Source organism: Macaca mulatta, chromosome 13, assembly GCF_049350105.2.
Source record: "Macaca mulatta isolate MMU2019108-1 chromosome 13, T2T-MMU8v2.0, whole genome shotgun sequence".
NCBI classification, from domain to species: domain Eukaryota; kingdom Metazoa; phylum Chordata; class Mammalia; order Primates; family Cercopithecidae; genus Macaca; species Macaca mulatta.
Window position 1 is genome coordinate 50,192,023 of NC_133418.1, and position 16,464 is coordinate 50,208,486.

The 16,464-nt window shown below is 38.8% G+C and overlaps 1 protein-coding gene across 5 annotated transcripts in view; it reads left to right on the plus strand.

The window, feature by feature from the left end:
* Window positions 1-16,464, plus strand: part of M1AP (meiosis 1 associated protein) — a 97,710-nt gene that overhangs the window by 43,590 nt on the left and 37,656 nt on the right. For all 5 annotated transcript variants that reach the window (XR_013402691.1, XM_077959274.1, XM_077959277.1 and 2 more), the window contains exon 4: window positions 3,937-4,105. Coding sequence is in view for 4 of the 5 variants with exons in the window: in XM_077959274.1 (XP_077815400.1) it covers window positions 3,937-4,105 (169 nt within the window). In the remaining variant the exon portion in view is untranslated. The remainder of the gene's footprint in view (window positions 1-3,936; window positions 4,106-16,464) is intronic.

A 16,464-nucleotide genomic window follows, 5' to 3' on the forward strand; every position in this document is an offset into this window, starting at 1 on the left:
ACCCACAGCTAACTCATACTGAATGAGGAAAAGTTGAAAGCTTTTCCTCTAAAATCTGGAACAAGTACCAGGTGCAGTAGATCACGCCTGTAATCCCAGCACTTTGGGAGCCGAAATAAGAGGATCACTTGAGGTCAGGAGTTCAAGACTAGCCTGGACAACATAGTGAGACCCTGCCACTACAAAAAAAACTTTTTGGAAAAACTAGCTTAGAGTGGTGGTGCATGCCTGTAGTTCCAACTACCCAGGAGGCTAAGGCAAGAGGATCCCTTGAGCCCAGGAGTTCAAGATTATAGAGAGCTATGACCATACCACTGCATTCCAGCCTGGGCAACAGAACAAGACCCTGACTTAAAATAAGGGAAACAATTCATGACATTGGTCTGGGCAAGGATTTTTTTTTTTAATAAGACCTCAAAAGCACAGGCAACAAAAGCAAAAATAGACAAATGGAATTTTATCAAACCAAAAAGCTTTTGCACACCAAAGGAAACAATCAAAAAAATGAAGTGGGCCAGGTGCAGTGGCTCACACCTGTAATTCTAGCACTTTGGAAGGCCAAGGCAGCAGGATCACTTGAGTCTAGGAGTTCCAGACCAACCTGGTCAACATGGTGAGACCCCCATCTCTACAAAAAAAAATACAAAAATTAGCCAGGCATGGTGGCATGCATGTGTGATCTCAGCTACGTGGGAGGCTGAGGCAGGAGGATCACTTGAGCCTAGGAGGTCAAGGCTGCAGTGAGCCATGATTGCACCACTGCACTCCAACCTGGGCAACAGAGTGAGACCCTGTCTCAAAAAAAAAAAAAAAAAAAAAAAATAGAGTGAAGTGAGAGCCTACAGAATGGAAGAAAATATTTGTAAACTATGCATCTGACAAGGGATTCATATCCAGAATATATAAGGAACTCAAACAACTCAATAGGGAAAAAATGAATAACTTGAAAGAGCTGAATAAACATTTCTCAAAAGAAGACATACAAATGGCCACAGGTAGGTGAAAAAATGCTCAACATCACTAATCCGAGAAATGCAAATCAAACCCACAATAAAATATTACTTCACCCCAGTTATAATGGCTACTATAAAAAAGATTTTAAAAATAACAAATATTGGTGAGGAGGTGGAGAAGGGGGACCCTCCTTACATTGTTGGTAAGAATGCAAATTAGTACAGCCACTATGGAGAACAATATGAAGGTTCCTCAAAAAATTAAAAACAGAACTACCATATAATCCAACAATCCTACTACTGGGTATATATCCAAAGGAAATGAAATCAGTGTGTTGGAGAGATATCTTCACTCCTAGGTTTATTGCAGCACTGTGCACAATAGCCAAGATATGGAGTCAATCTGAGTGTCTGTCAATAGATAAATGGATTTTTAAAATGTGGTATTTATACACAATGGAATACCATTCCTTCATAAAAAAGAATAAAAGCCTGTTGTTTGTGACAACATGGATGAGTTTAGAGAACATTATATTAAGTCAAATAAGCCAGGCACAGAAGGACAAGTACTGCATAATCTCACTCATTTGTGGAATCTAAAAACATTGATCTCATAGAAGTAGAGAGTTGAATAGCAGTTATCAGAGGCTGAGGAGAGTAGGGAGAAAGGGTGGAAAGGGTGGATGAGGAGAGGTTGGCCAATGGTGCAAAGTTACAATTAGATAGGAGGAATAAGTTCTGGTGTTCTATTGCGCAATAGCATGACTATAGTTAACAATAATGTGTATTTCAAAATAGTTAGCAGAGAGGATTTTGAATGTTCTCATCACAAATAAATGAGAAGTGTTTGAAGTGATAGGCTAATTATCCTGATTTGATCATTATACAATGTATACATGTATCAAAACATCACACTGTACCCGTAAATGTATACAATTATTATGTGTCAATTAAAAACAAAATAAAATTTTAAAAAATGGACCAAAGATCTTATCAGACACCTCACCAAAGAAAGTACACAAATGGTAAACAAACATGAAAAGATGCTCCACATCATATGTCATCAGGGAAATGCAAATTAAAACAACAATGAAATACCACCATATACCTATTAAAATGGCTAAATTCCAGAACACTGACAACACCAAATGCTCGTGAGGATGTGGAGCAACAGGAACTCTCATTCATTGCTGATGGGAATGTAGAATGGCACAGCCACTTTGAAAGACAGTTTGATGGTTTCTTACAAAACTAAAAATATATTTACCATATAATCCAGAAATCATGCTTCTTGGCATTTACCCAAAGGAGTTGAAAACCTGTCCACACAAAAACCCGCATGTGGGTATTTATGGCAGCTTTATGCATAATTGCCAAAACTTGGAAGCAACCAAGATATCCTTCAGTAGATGAATGGATAAATAAACTATGATTTATCCAGACAATGGAATATTATTCAGCACTAAAAATAAATGAGCTATCAAGCCACAAAAAGATATGAAGGGACCTTAAATGCATATTACTAAGTGAAAGAAGCCAGTCTGAAAAGGCTGTGTATATATCCCCAACTATATGACATTCTGGAAAAGGCAAAACTATGGCAATAGTAAAAAGATCAATGTTGCCAGGGGCTGAGGAGAAGAAGGGATGAATAGACAGAGCAGAGAGGATTCTTAGGGTGGTGAAAAGGCTCAATATGATATTTATTATACTGATGGGTACATGTCATTATGCATTTGTCTAGACTCATAGAATGTACTACACCAAGAGTCAACCCTAATGTAATCTGTGGACTTTGGGTGATTACGATGTGTCAGTATAGGTTCATCAATTGCAATGACTTTGGTGGAAGATACTGATAATGAGGGAAGCCATGTATATGTGGGACAAGGGGTATATGGGCTATCTCTGTACCTTCCTTTCAGTTTTGCTGTGTACCTAAAACTTCTCAAAAAAATAAAGTCTTTTAAAATAATAGTAATAGTGCTTTAGTCTCATCCCTCTTCATGGATCAAAAACGTCTAACTACAAATGAGAATTGCATACATTTAACAATTACCTTCCAGAGTTTAAAAGTTCAAGAGGAAACTGCTAATAATAACATAGAGTGGCCAGTCATGGTGGCTCACGCCTGTAATCCCAGTACTTTGGGAGGCGGAGGCGGGTGGATCACGAGGTCAGGAGCTTGAGACCAGCCTGACCAACATGGTGAAACCCTGTCTCTACTAAAAATAAATAAAAAATTACCCGGGTGTGGTGGCACGTGCCTGTAATCTCAGCTACCCTGGAGGCTGAGGCAGGAGAATCACTTGACCCTGGAAGGCGGAGGTTGCAGTGAGCCAAGATTGTGCCATTGCACTCCAACCTGGGCAACAGAGTGAGACTGTATATATATATATATATACTGTGTTCATTCAGGTAGAATAAAACATTCAAATTGTATACAGACACCTGAATATTCCTTCAAGTGAGATATATTGGTCAAGGATAAGTACATTTTAGAGTCAAAAGAGCAAAAGAAATAACTTGAGTGGATCCAGCAAGGAGATAAATCAGTCTGAGAATATGAGATGGAAGCATCACTAAGAGAAAGGAGTATATAGGCTCTCTAATATTTGGTATACATTTAGTGTGTAAAATTTAAGAATCTTATTTCATCACCTTGTAAAATCTTAAGTATTTTGAGCCATGAGAGGCTCCTAGTGGCTCAAGCAGTCTTAAAAGACTAAAACACAAATATGGTTTCACCAGTCACTTTCTGGGGGTCAGCTCAGCCTGATTGGAAAGGTCTTGTGATAACCTGTCCTATAAGAATCTGTCAGATAAAATTTGATTTTAAGTTACAACCAAATCCTTTTTGCATTAAACACAATAGCCACCACCACAGACTTATGCTGTATTTATCCTCCGGGTAGGAACTGTTATGTTCCTCACTCAGTACATCAGGGAGAACAGACACATTGATTCTTGGATTTATTTTCAGATTACCATTCTGACTTCTCAGCCTGGAAAAGAGGTGGTCAAACAATTGGAGGAAGGGTTGAAAGATACAGACCTAGCCAGAGTCAGGAGGCTTCAGGTCGTTGAGGTCACAAAGGGAATCCTAGAGCATGTGGACTCAGTGTCTCCTGTTGAGGATCCCAGCAATGATGGTAAGAATTTTTTTAACAAGGTAAAAAGAATGGTAAGAATTTTAATGAGCAGTCTTTTACAAGTCAGAAAGATTATTTTCCATGTTTTTTTGTGTGTGTTGTTAAATGGTAAATGAAGCCAGTAGATTTCATTGAGGTTCAGACAGATGTTTCTAGATGTTGGAGTTGAATTTTTTAATAATCATTTATTTCAGAAACAATATATCCTAATAATGAAAACTAAAATTTTATGGGTATAAAAACTAAAAATTCCTTTCTCCCCAATCACTTTGAGGGGATTCGGCTAGCCCTTCTAACATTCTTTCATATATATATACACACACACACACACACACACACATATACACACACACACTCAACACACACACACACACTCTCAATATTTTAATTAACACCCTTAATATTTTACAGATACATACATACACATACACAATTAATTTACTGAAACCTTCTTTGTTCATGTGTGTTAGACAGCTGTGTCAGTGTTTATAGATCAGACTCATTTTTTTAATGGCTACCTGGTTTTTTATTGTGTCATTTTACCATAATTTTTGTTTAATCACTAATGTAAACAATTGATTTATTACATTTTGCTATTACAAATAGTGCTGTGTGAACAGACTCATATGCAGGGCTGGCTTCATGGGCTAATGACCAGGGGAGTCACATAGGCTCCTAAGTACAGAAAGACCCCCATGCTTGGGATTTAATGTCCTGTGGCTTCTGTCTTAAAATTCTTAATAATTTTATCTTTGAATTTGTGCAGTTTGATGGAACGGTGGAGCATACACCAGGAGCTTTGAGCCTTGGCTCACACACGCCCTGCCTCCTGCTTCCTTCCCACCACTCCATAGTGGACACCTCACTCATTTGCCAACTTACCAGCCATCCAGTGACCACTGCTGGCCTCTGTTCCCCCTGCTGGGCAGAGGCCTGGACACCTGGGTCAAGGGCCAGCACACTTTCCTTTTGTGTTGAGTTGCCCAGGCCCTTGTGAGGGTCTGCACTTGCTTGGCAAGTATCTGGTGCCAGCTGAGGAAGTGTGACATTAATAGCAAACTTGTTTTTTTTTTAAATGGAGTCTCGCTCTGTCGCCCAGGCTGGAGTGCAGTGGCATGATCTCGGCTCAGTGCAAGCTCTGCCTCCTGGGTTTACACCATTCTCCTGCCTCAGCCACCTGCCACCAGGCCCGGCTAATTTTTTGTGTGTTTTTAGTAGGGTTTCACTGTGTTAGTAGGATTTTACTGTGTTAGGCAGGATGGTCTCGATCTCCTGACCTCATGATCTGCCCGCCTCGGCCTCCCAAAGTGCTGGGATTGCAGGCGTGAGCCACCACACCCGGCAGCAAACTTTTAAAAACCATGTCATGATGAAAAGGATAAGTTCTAGATATCTGCTATACAACATTATACCTAGAATTAACAATACTGTACTACTGTACGTGTAAAAATGTGTTAAAAGGGTAGATTTCATGCATGGTGTTCTTACCACAATTGAAAAACAACACGCACACACACATACACACACACCATGATATCTTAAGATAAGAGATCATGGGAGAAAGGAAAAGGAAAAAGTTTTATATTTTAGTATTGTCGATGGCACTTTTTTCCTGCTTTTTGAACAAAGGGCTCTGCATTTTCATTTTGCTCTGAGCCCACAAATTATGTAGCCTTTCCTGTTTATGTGTATAACTGTGCATTTGTGAGCATGTTTTCTGTGGAATGAATTTCTAGAAATAAAGTTACTAGGAGGTAAAACAATATATGCATTTTTGACAGTTATTGCCAAAAAACTCTCCAAAAAAGATCATACTAATTCACACTTCCACCAACAGTAAATAAGACTTTCCTACTAGGAATTATCCTTGTTTGTTTGTTTTTTTATCTTTGCTAACCCCATGGGGAAAAAAAAAGTCTAGTTTTGACTTTCTTTCACCATGTTGGCCAGGCTGGTCTCGAACCGACCTCAGGTGATCCACCCGCCTTGGCCTCCCAAAGTGCTGGGATTACAGGCGTGAGCCACCACACCTGGCCAGACTTTTATTTTTGAATTACCTCCTAGGATTTCTTTGGAGAGAAAGTGTGGAGTGGTCCTGTGTAGTGGTCTTTCCCCTTGTTCCAGTCACTCTGTTTACCTTAATGACATTTTCCTTGATATTTACATACTGAAAAATATTCATGTTTATTACAAATTAAAACTACAAATAAGCACAAATAAGTAAATCTAAGTTACCCACAATCCGACAATTCCTAGAAGAAGAAATATTCAAACTATGTCTTAGAGCAGGGGTCTCCAACACCCAGGCCATGAACTGGTACCATCTGTGGCCCGTTAAGAACTGGGTCACACAGCAGGAGGGGAGGGAAGGGTGGTGGCAAGTGAGCATTACTGCCTGAGCTCCACCTCTTGTCAGATCAGCTGTGACATTAGATTCTTATAGGAGAGCAAATCCTATTGTGAACTGTGCACGTGAGGGATCTAGATTGTGTGCTCCTTATATGATAATCTGATTAATCCCTGATGATCAGAGGTGGAACAGTTTCATCCCAAAACCATTCCACCCACCCATCTGTGGAAAAATTGTCTTCCATGAAACCAGCCCATCATGTCAAAAAGTTTGGGGACCACTGTCTTGGAAGACAAGTAGGAATTAGCTAAGCAGAGAAAGAGGAAAAGGGCCACTCAAAAAGGAGACCCAGAGACTTGAAAAGCAAGATGTGCCCATGAGAAATGCCCATGGTTCCCTACACCAGAGCCTGTCAGGCAGAGGTGGGAGTGATCGTTAAAGGTAGGCAAGGATTAGATGAAAATGACCATCTCTGCCATGCTAAAACATTTGGATTTCTTTCTAAGGCAGTGGAAATGTATGAAAATATTTTAGTCACGAAGTCAAGTAGAGATCTCTAAATTATGGAGTTCAAAGGTTTTTGGACCAGTTTTAATTTATCCAACACTCAAGTTACAGTTCACCCTCCTTCAGTCCTTTTGGGCTGTACTGGCCTTTTCCATGGTTGTGCACACATGGAAGTGGCCACTGTTCTGAGACCATCGATCTCTTTCTGGTGCCATGCGGATGACTTCACTCTTCCTCCCCCTCCTATCTCATCTCCCTCTAATTACGTAGGAGGGAGGGTTGGTAACTAAGGGTGTGGTTCTTGTCAGATTCTGACACATGTAGATCCTTCCACCATCATGCAGCCACTGACATTGTTCTGGCAGGGGAGGGAAGGCAACCAGCCTTAGCCGTGTGATTCGTGAGCTCTCACTGTGTGCACTCCTGTCTCTTCACTGACTGTCCTTTCTATCTCCATCCCTGCACTCACAGCAGTCTTTTCCTCTGAATTCCCTCTTCTTCCCTCTGAATTCCTTCCTCTGTTCTCTTCCAGACAAACCCTACTCATTCCTTAAATCCAAATTCAAGTTCATTACTACTGTATTGATTTTCCTCTTTTTAGAACAACTACATCACTTCTTAGAACAACCACATCACTTGTGTTCTCTACCACGCAATTTACCACTTAATTATATAGCATGTAGAATCGTTCACCATTGCTTTATTTGTGCAATAATTGTGTCTTCTCACCTAAATTGTAAACTACTTGATATCTTTTCCCTCTACATTAAACTGTAAGCACCTTGGCATTAGAAACTTGTCTTACTCATTTCTGTGTCCTGGTGTATATCCTATATTATCAGTACATATTTGTTGAGTGAATCAATGACTTTGATACCCATGGAGGCTACTCTTGGTCAGCCTGGCATCCTCTATATCCCCTTTCTCCGGTAACACCTCCACCTTCCTGGTCACAGAATGGGTCATGACCCAGGTTGAGGCAATCATAGTTCCCTAGGCCACCAGTCAGAGCCCTTTTCATTGGGTTCTGAAAATGAATCTGTGAGAGAGAAGCTCTTTTTCTCTCTCTTTGGCCAATGACAGATCAGGCATGGACTATGTTCTTTGCCTTCTGTGACTGTCACCAGAAAGAACTTGTTATGTCTCTAATGGCATAGAGCTTAGAGTATACTAAGGCTGCCTGATGCCTTTCTTTAGAATAGTTAGTGGCTAGCATTGTATAGAAGAGCTTTTAAATGCAGGAAAACAGCTTTCTACCTGTGTCAGTGCCGATGACTCTTCCAGTAACTTCCCATTTGCTTCTGAATAATGCATCCTCCCATAAATAGCTTGTAATTTCTCTTTGTGGGTTAAGTGTATATGACTCATTGCTCAAAATCTTCCTAGTTTGCCTGTGCTTTCCTCATAATTAATTATTTTATTCCCTTAGTGTTTTAATTCATCTTGGTGTTGTTATCAAGACATTAGCAACAGCAGCCTCTCTCATTCTCAGAAGGATGGGTGTTCCAAAATTAGGTTGCCCAAGTCTAAACTGCAGTTTCTATGACTTTCTAGGTGTGCAACTTTGGGCAAGGTATTTAGCCTCACTAAGCCTCAGTTATTCCTACCCCATGTAGTAGTTGTGGGAATTAAATGAGCTCATGCAAGTGCCCCATAAAAGTTAGCTATACTTATTATTAATATTTTTGAAATTTTTTGTATATGGATGGTTTGTTATATTTCTGAGATTTGTTTTTAATGGCCAGGTCTCAAGTGAACTCTCAGTTACCTGGAACTAAGACTGTGTCTTATATATCTTTCTATCACTAATGCTTATCACTCCACCTGGCACACAGTAGATTCTCAATAAATATTTCTTGACAAAACACATGAATGATTGGAAAAAAAAAACAACAAATGATTTGTGAGTGGTTGGGGTCAGCCTCTGTGACATCTGCTAAAATAGTTAGGGATATGTCCCAAACAACCATAGCTTCCCTCAATAACTCGTGAATATCATGAATTGATTCAAACACTTCTTAACCTAGTTATAATTCTTTTACTCCAATAGCCATGATCATCAACTAAATACAAATTATCTATACTCCACTTTTCGGAGAGAACTAAGTCAAAAGCAAATGTTGATATTGCAGATTCATTTATAAAATAACTATGAGAGTATGTCCTTTGATCAATCTAAATTCTGCCTACTTTAGTACAGTTCTGCACAGTGAGAACTAATTATCACAAAAATTACTTAGAGACCCTGCAAGATCCAGTATCATCAAAAAAGAATGAATTTAGAAATTAAGAAAGTAGACTCACATTTTAGAAAGTTCCTTAACAGGATCTAATATGGAAAGGTTAACTTTAAATTGCATCCACATTAGATAAGGTTTTCTATAAATTTTAACCATATAGCCTATTATATATTTTCTTCTAACTGTATAAATGGGACTTCCTTTAATTTGTTCCTGGTCTTTTTCATTTTATTCTTTATTTTAAAATTTTGCTGAAATACCCTGTCCAGTGCTGTTTGTAGTAGCTTTTGCCTGGCTATTTTAATATTTTTTATTATGCATTATACAAATGTAAACATTATAGAGGCATAATAGAAACAGTTCAAAATGACCAAAATTCCAGCCTCCAGAGATAACTACCATCAACACTGTAGGACACATTCTACTGAATTGCCCTCCTTACACATGCACGTATACTGATATACATGTTGATATTACTTACTTTGACAAAAAATGAGACTATACCACACCAACTGCTCTGCTTTTTTTACCTTTAGCTATTTATCTAGGATTTTTCCATATTGGCACATAGAGATCTAACACCTTCCTTTTCATAGCTATGAAGTATTCCAATGTATGAATTAATCATCATTTAAATAATCATCATTTATTTAACTATCCTTTTGGGTTTTTACATTTTACTCTAGAACTAAGTAACCTTGAACAAGTTAATTTAACTATTCCACAAATTTCTCATTTATAAAATAATAAGCTATTTTATAAAGCTCATTTGTAAAATAATAGCTACCTTATGGGGTTTTTGTGATGATTAAATACAACTTACATGGAAAGAAAGCACTTACAACAGTGCCTGGCACAATCAAATAAATGTCATCTACTGTTATTAATAGTAGTAGAAGTCCTTCTTATATATGCCTTTTACTGAGAAAATTTCAAGCTCTAATAATTCATATTTTATTAAGAATATGACTATAATTTTTAATTTAAAATTACTCATTTCACCATTTCATTGCACTTTTATTTTTGCACATTGATGCTCAGTTGTTCACTCATGTTTATGTTACATAGTTATAATTCATGTATATAATTTTTTGTTTTCATGTAACATAATATTATAAAACTTTTTCCATAGTTCTCATAGCCTTTCTTTGCTGTTCATTCTCTATTTTGTTCCTCTTTTCTCTTTTCCTCTTGAAGGAGAACTAGGAACTGTTGGTTCAAGAAATAGAGATAAGAAGAGATATACCTCTCACAGGGAAAGCCAGATGCTTTCTTTGTCCTTAAATGTCCTCTTTACAATATAAGCCAACCCTACAACCCTAGAGCAGATCCCTAATGCTGGATCTTGATCATATATTTTAGGATAGAGGAGAACCTGCCCATTCTAGCAACCAAGGTTAACCCTATAGAAGAGCCATAAATCATGGGAATAATGCTGCTAACTTATTTTGTTTTTAAATAAATTCTGAGCCTTGAGGAAAAGATATGTGAACTAAAGCCACAGTCTCTTAATATTCTAACATTTGTTTTTAGATCATAATTACAGCAACATTTTATTGAATACTTACTGTTCAAATACTTTCTGTTCTAAATAGTTTCTACATATTATCTTATTTAATCCTTGTTTATCTAGATGAAAAAACTAAGGCATATTTTCTTGTCTATAATAACTTTCCCAGGGTTTTTCAGTTGAGACAGAAAAGGATTCACATCCAAGCAGTGTGGCTCCAATGCCCCCATGCTTAACTCTTCTCTATACTGCTTCAGTTGAAAAGAGCAATAGAGATCAACAGTTCAGAGCCAGGTGTGATGGCTCATACCTGTAATCCTAGCACTTTGAGAGGCTGAGGTGGGAGGATAGCTTGAGGTCAGAAGTTTGAGCCAGAGCAATATAACAAAACCCTCTCTCTACAAAAAAATGTTTAGGCAGGCTGAGGAGGAAGGATCTCCTGAGCTCAGGAGTTTAAAGTTGTAGTGAGCTATGATCGCATCAGTGCACTCCAGCCTGGGTGAGAGCAAGACTCCGTCTCTTAAAAAAAAAAAAAAAAAAAAAATCCTGTCAGAGTTTTTAGATGAACTTGACAAGCTGATTTGTGTATGTGTGTGTGTGTGTATTATATATTATATATAGAGAGAGCATATATATTCTAGAATATATATATTCTATATATTAGAAGTAAAGATACATATTAAGGCTAGGGGTTTGCCTTACCAGATGTTTAGATGGTTTATAAAGTTATTCTAATTAAGATAGTGTCAGGCCGGGCGCGGTGGCTCAAGCCTGTAATCCCAGCACTTTGGGAGGCCGAGACGGGCGGATTACGAGGTCAGGAGATCGAGACCATCCTGGCTAATATGGTGAAACCCTGTCTCCACTAAAAACTACAAAAAACTAGCTGGGCGAGGTGGCGGGCACCTGTAGTCCCAGCTACTCGGGAGGCTGAGGCAGGAGAATGGTGTAAACCCGGGAGGCGGAGCTTGCAGTGAGCTGAGATCCGGCCACTGCACTCCAGCCTGGGCGACAGAGCGAGACTCTGACTCAAAAAAAAAAAAAAAAAATAGTGTCATATTTACATAGGAATAGACAAATTGTCCAAACTGGAATAGATTAGAGAAGTCCGGAAACAGCCACATGAAAACTTGATATGTGGCTTGGCTGACGTGGCAGAGCAGTGTGAAAAGGATGGATTTAGCCATTAAGTCATATTGAAACTATCAATATTCCATATAGGAAAAAATATTCCTACTTCACACCATTTATAATCATGTTTTTAGATGGATTAAAGACTTCAATGTGAAAAGTAACATGTAAAACTTTAAAAAAAAGGTATAGGAGAAAATTTTCATGACAGGGGTTGGGGAAGAGGAAGAAGCGTTTCCTAAATGAGACATAAAGTTTGCTAATCACAAAATAAAAGATTTTTGACGGAGTCTCTGTCACCCAAGCTGGACTGCAGTCGCATGATCTCAGCTCACTGCAACCTCCGCCTCCTGGGTTCAAGCAATTCTCCTGCCTCAGCCTCCCAAGTAACTGGGATTACAGGTGCGCATCACCATGCCCAGCTAATTTTTTTTTTTTTTTTTTTTTGAGACGGAGTCTCGCTCTGCCGCCCGGGCTGGAGTGCAGTGGCCGGATCTCAGCTCACTGCAAGCTCTGCCTCCCGGGTTTACGCCATTCTCTTGCCTCAGCCTCCCAAGTAGTTGGGACTACAGGCGCACGCCACCTCGCCCGGCTATTTTTTTGTATGTTTTAGTAGAGACGGGGTTTCACCGCGTTAGCCAGGATGGTCTCGATCGCCTGACCTCGTGATCCGCCTGTCTCGGCCTCCCAAAGGCTGGGATTACAGGCTTGAGCCACCACGCCCAGCCATTTTTTGTATTTTTAATAGAGACAGGATTTCACCATGTTGACCAGGTTGATCTCGAACTCCTGACCTCAGGTGATATGCCCGCCTCGGCCTACCAAAGGGCTAGGATTACAGGCATGAGCCACTGCGCCCGGCCCTTATAACAAAAGATTGATAAGTATAATTACATTAAAATGAAGAATTTCGGTTCATCAAAATATACATGAAAATGACTGGGTGTGGTGGCTCATGCCTATAATCCTAGCATTTTGGGAGGCCAAGGCAGGAGGATCACTTGAGCCCAAGAGTTCAAGATCAGCCTCAACAACATAGTGAGACCTCATCTCTACAAAAAATAAACAAAATCAGCCAGGTATGGTGGCATGCACTTGTAGTCCTAGCTACTCAGGAGTCTGAGGCAGGAGGATCGCTTGAGCCCAGGCGGTCAAGGCTGCAATAAATCAAGATCACACCACTGCACTCCAGCCTGGATGACAGAGCAAGACTCTGTCTCAAAAAAAAAAAAAAAAAAGTTAGTTGATATACAGAATAAATATTACAAGGAATGTTTGGTGGAATAGCATATATTTTTTAAAATAAATGGGCCACAGCTATACATAACAATGTGAATGAATCTTTTCAATATTGAGGAAAAAAACAGATACAGTGTATACTGTATGACACTTATTTATAAAGCTCAAAACTAAAATTATAAAGTGTTATTTAAAGTAACAAAAGTACTTTTATTTATTTATTTGTTTTTTGACATGAAGTCTCGCTCTATCGCCCAGGCTGGAGTACGGTGGTGCAGTCTCAGCTCACCACAACCTCCACCTCCCGGGCTCAAGCCATTCTCCTGCCTCAGCCTCCCGAGTAGCTGGGATTACAGGCACACATCACCACGCCTGGCTAATTTTTGTATTTTGAGTAGAGACAGGGTTGCACCATGTTGGCCAGGCTGGTCTTGAACTCCTGACCTCAAGTGATCTGTCCACCTTGGCCTCCCAAAGTGCTGGGATTACAGGTGTGAGCCACCGCATCCAGCCACAAAACTACTTTTAAAAAGAAAGATATGATAAAAATAAAAGTCAGTGTGGCAAGATTTCTTCTGGAGAAGATTAGGGAAAAGCATGTAGATATCTCAGGAGTATTGATGATGTTCTACATCTGAAGTTAAATGAAGGATTCATGAGTGCTCGCTTTTGTTGTTGTGCTTCATAGCTTACATTTTTATTGCATGTATTTGCATACAATAAAAATTTTGCAATAGCTTTATGAAGAATGACTAAGTAATAAATATGCCAAAACTAAAATAGCCACTGAGATTGATAACTTTGGTATCCAGAGGGCATCTGTGCAGGTTGACAGCAGTCTGCACTCACTGGGTATGTAAGTCATTCAGCCAGTTACAAATCAACCTAATGATGCTGTCAGCTAGTCTACATCTCTCAGTCATACACAAGGATATCAAGTTTCCTTTCTAAGTGCTCGCAAACCATCTGTTTAGTATTTCCTCCTAGACTTTGCCAGGGATCAATGTCAAGCTCTTTTGGGAAGGTATTTTCTCCATATGTGTTCTCAGGAAACACCAAATGTTAACAACCCAAACATAGAAGATAAAGATTCATTGCTTCCTAAAGAATGCCAGAAAAAAAAGGGCTGGAGGCGGGTAGGGAGCCTCTTCTATGCTTCAGTGCAATTGTCAGAACAGATATTGATTTTCTCCCTTTCGGTGTCTTAGAAAATAGACCGGAAAACACAACTGTTCATTGTGTCTGCCTTTGATAACTGCATTAAAGTCATTTCCCTCTGGCATTAAGACTAAATTAGAACCACTGTTGTATTTATTACCTAAAGATTTTTAATACAGAAAGATATTTGTTTATTTCATTAACAGAAGTCATGGTCTCAGAAAAATAGCAAATTGTTCTCTTTAAAACTGAAGTTAAATAATTTTTTGAGTTCAGTAGAAAATATAAAATTATTTAAAAATTGGAATTTAAAAAATGTTTCCTTTCCTTCCTTTATTGGGGATTAATTTACATACCGTAAGTTGCATCCATTCAAAGTATACAGTTCAGTGAATTTTGACCAATGTATATGCCCACAAATCATCATCACAATCAAGATACAGAACATTTCCCTCATCCTCAAAAAAGATTTTTCTTGCCGCTTTACATTCCATCCATCCCTCCAGCCCCAGGTAAGACCACTTATCTGCTTTTTGTCTGTAGATTAGTCTGTATTTTGTGTAAGTGGAATCCTGAAGTACCCACACCTTTTGTATTTATATTTTTTAATTCAGATTTTGAGATTCGTCCATGTTGTTTATATCAGTAGTGAGTTTTCTTTTTATTGCTGCGTAGTGGTATATTGCATGAATGTGTCATATTTTGTTTAAACATTTACATATTAATGAATATTTCTATTGTTTCCATTTTTTGACTGTTGTGAAGAAAGCTGCTATGAATGTTTGTACACAAATCTTTGTGTGGATATATGTTTTCATTTATCTTGGGTCTTACTGTTTTGTTGTTGTTGTTGTTTTGAGACAGAGTCTCACTCTGTTGCCCAGGCTGGAGTGCAGTGGTGTGATCTCGGCTCACTGCAAGCTCTGCCTCCCAGGTTCATACCATTCTCCTGCCTCAGCCTCCTGAGTAGCTGGGACTACAGGTGCCCGCCACCACACCCAGCTAATTTTTTGTATTTTTAGTAGAGACAGGGTTTCACCGTGTTAGCCAGGATGGTCTCGATCTCTTGACCTCGTGATCCGCCTGCCTTGGCCTCCCAAAGTGCTGGGATTACAGGCGTGAGCCACCAGGCCCTGCCATCTTACTGTTTTTATGGTTTATCTTTTCCCATCCATTTACTTTCAATTCATTTATGTCTTTGTACTTAAAGTCTCTCTCTTATAGACAGCATATAGCTGGGTATTGCTTTATGTCTATTCTGATCATCTCTGGCTTTTATTTAGAATGTAGAGTCCCTTAACATTTACCATACATATTCTTATAGTTGGACTCAGGTCTACCATTTCATTTTCTGTTTGTCCTGTTTTTCATTTTTCTTCCCTGCTTTCCTGCTTTCTTTTAGATTATTTAAATATTTTTCAATTTCATGTTAATTTATCTATTGTCATTTAGCCATTCATCTTTGCACTTTTTGTGGTTTCTCTATGAATTACATTATATATACCTAACTTTTTACAGTCTACTTAGAGTCAATATAATACTATTTAATATAAAATATAGAAACCTCAGGATTACAATATTCACATAAAATATAAAGACCTTGTGGGAATTAAAATGTATTTTAAAAACTATTTTATAGCCTACTCAGAATTAATATATATAGTACCATTTCATGTAAAATATAGAAAACTTGCTGTTAAGTCCATTTACTGCTCCCATTCACATACACTATCTTTCATGTTAAAATTGTCATGTGTATTACATCTATATAAACTCCACAAGAAAGTGTTGAAATCTTTGCTTTAGCCTATAATCCCAGCACCTTGAGAGGCCAAGACAGGCAGATCCCTTGAGCTCAGGAGTTCAAGACCAGCCTGGGCAACATGGTGAAACCCCATCCCTACAAAAAATACGAAAATTAACCTGGCATGGTAGTGTGCACCTGTAATCACAGCTACTCGGGAGGCTGAGATGGGAGGATCACTTGAGCCTGGAAGGTCAAGGCTGCAGTGAGCCATAATCATGCCACTGCACTCCAGCCTGAGTGACAGAGTAAGACCCTGTCTCCAAAAAAAAAAAAAAAAAAAAAAGTTTTTGCCTTTAAGCAAACATGTTTTAAAGAACTTAAAGAACATATTTTAAAGAACTTAAGAGGGCCAGGCATGGTGGCTCATACCTGTAATCCCAGCACTTTGGGAGGCCAAGCAGGGAGGATTGCTTGAGG